Source organism: Quercus lobata, chromosome 4 (genome assembly GCF_001633185.2).
Source record: "Quercus lobata isolate SW786 chromosome 4, ValleyOak3.0 Primary Assembly, whole genome shotgun sequence".
NCBI lineage: Eukaryota > Viridiplantae > Streptophyta > Magnoliopsida > Fagales > Fagaceae > Quercus > Quercus lobata.
The window spans coordinates 49200191-49202855 of NC_044907.1; the positions used below are offsets into that span (position 1 = coordinate 49200191).

The following is a 2665-nucleotide window of genomic DNA, read 5'->3' on the forward strand; positions in this document are numbered from 1 at the left end:
TAGGTTTGTTTACCTCCATGAACACCCAAACATAGGGCATGTATAGTTAGCCTATGCTTTCACAATATTACGCAGCATGATACAATTATTACTATTTGTGGTTTAGGTCCGTTATGAGTCCACATTACTTCTATGTTTACTACGACGGGGAGGCATATATTAATGATTTGCACGGGCTATCATACCGAGGTCCAAACCAAAAGCAGACGCTTATTGAAGTGAAACGTGGGATACACACGAGAAAACTTAAACGGAAGATAATGTCAACTATGGGGTTAGACAAGGATACCCACGACATCTCCATTGTATTTCGAGCTCTGCAGCAACTAGTAGGTACCCAAGTGTTCTACAATTCAATTCCGTTACAATGCGACAATAATGCAAATATAATGTGGGGAGTGATAAAGCGGGCAGGGCAATTCATAGGTTCTGACTTGTATGTAACTGTCCACACTGTTGGGTTCAATGTTGACGGGGGTTCGCAATATGGCAGTAGAGTTGGAGAGCAAGAATCAGTTCCTGTAACCGTTGTGCACCCGTCAGTTACACCCGAGACATCTTTGCCCTACAACTGTCAACCATGGAATGGGGTTGCTATGGACAATACTGAAGACGCCGAAGTGTTAGGGTCTATCCATACCCACGAGGATGAAGGATATACTCACCGAAATGAAGATATCCAAACCTACTTGGACGAGGCAACCGAAATGGATGAGACTCGAGATGTGTATGAGGAGTTCATTGATAACGATGGACCGGTAGAGAATCCAGAATTGTTAGATGAACTACAACCAGAAAATAATCTGAACCCTAATCCCGAATGCTTCACGTCAAACACATGGGATGACATTAATGACCCATCACCTTCCCTGGAAACAGGTCTGCTGAGTTGGCGACCGGGGGACGAACCGAGCAAGGGGATGCTATTCAAGAATAAAGCTGCAGTTCAGCACGCGCTAACCATGTTCTCCGTTGGGCTCAATAAAAAATTTAAGTACATCAAGTCAGACCCCGAGAGACTGGTTGTAACGTGTGTACACGATGCATGTCTATGGTCAATTCGAGCTATCTATAGCAAAAGGCACAAGCTGTGGATGATCACAACATCTAAGGGTCCCCACACTTGCTCGACACTCCAAGTGGATCATGATGGAAGGATGATGGATTCAAAGTTCATTGCCATCACACTTGAGTCATTCGTACGGGAAGATATTTCAAGAACAGTAGCAACCCTGCGTAGTGTTCTTCATGCGAAGCACGGCCATTGGGCGTCTCACTATAAGGTTTGGGATGCAAAACAGAAAGCCGTTGCAGCCATCTACGGTGGTTTCGATGAGTCATATGTAGAATTGCCTCGGTTCCTGGCAGCGTTAAAAGATGCAGATCCAACCACAGTGACACAGTTGAAGTGCGACCACCGTAGTGTGCCGGGAACTTGCACATTTAACTGTGCCTTTTGGGCTTTTGGTCCGTGTATAGAAGGGTTCAAGTATTGTAGGCCGGTGATAAGCATCGATGCAACGCACCTCTATGGCAAGTACAAGGGGAAGTTGTTGATAGCAATGGCAACGAATGCTAACAACGAGGTTTATCCACTCGCGTTTGCCGTTGTTGAGAGTGAGAGCAAGGAGACATGGGGATGGTTCTTGGCATGCCTGAAACGATATGTTACGGACCGGAAAAATCTTTGCATCATCTCTGACCGACATTCGGGTATAAAAGCTTGCTTTGATGACACAAGGATGACTTGGTTGCAGCCTCCCCAGGCCCATCACCGGTATTGCCTCCGCCATGTAGTTAGCAATGTGAACACAAAATGGAAAATTCCGGAGTTGAAGAACATGGTATGGAGGGCCGCAAGCGCGAATCAAGTTAGAAAGTTTCAAGCCACACTGGATTTAATTCGCAATGTCAAACCGGCTGCACACAGGTACTTGGAAAATGAAAACAAAGAAAAGTAGACACTTGCACACGACGGAGGGCGTCGATACGGAGCAATGACAACCAACCTATCGGAGTGTTTTAATGGAGTACTGAAAGGTGCACGCAACTTGCCAATCAAGGCAATGGTGAGGTACACCTTCTTCAAAGTGAACTCCTACTTTGACGCTCGTCGTAATCTCGCTCTAGAGCAATTGGAAGCGGGTCAAGAATGGTGCAAGTATGCCATGGAGAAGTTCGAAAAAAACCAAGCGAAGGCAAAGGACCATATGGTGACACGGATGTGCACACAAGCGCGGTTATATCAGGTTAACACACCGGGTAATCCTCTAGGTAATGGGGGCGGACAACACACGCACAGGGTTGATCTTCGGGGTATGACATGCACATGTGGAAAATGGGAAGCATACAAGATGCCGTGTTCACACGTAATAGCAATTTGTGCTAAGTATAAGCACGATGCGCAGCAGTTTATTGATCCTGGCTATAGCGTGAGTCATAGGTTCCATAGCTATGAACCGGTATTCCAACCGTTGAAAGACAGATTAGCATGGCCAGATCCTGAAGAAACTAGAGTAGTGATGCCCAATCCGCACCTGATCCGGAACAAAGGTCGGCCAAAGTCCACACGAATCCGCAATGAGATGGACGAGAATGATAGGGAGTTGCCAACCTCCCTATGGATCGAGAATGGACCCAAGTCAAGATGTGGGTTGTGTCGCCA

General features: G+C 46.4%; 1 protein-coding gene across 1 annotated transcript; it reads left to right on the forward strand.

Moving 5' to 3' along the window:
* Positions 1 to 269: 269 nt before the first annotated feature.
* LOC115985389 lies at positions 270 to 1961 on the forward strand. The gene has a single exon (XM_031108329.1). The coding sequence runs from the start codon at positions 270 to 272 to the stop codon at positions 1959 to 1961; it is 1692 nt and encodes a 563-aa protein (XP_030964189.1).
* The last annotated feature ends 704 nt before the right edge of the window (positions 1962 to 2665 follow it).

Coding starts and splice junctions, on each gene's coding strand:
- LOC115985389 (XM_031108329.1), top strand. CDS start 270: ATGGGGTTAGACAAGGATACCCACGACATCTCCATTGTATTTCGAGCT.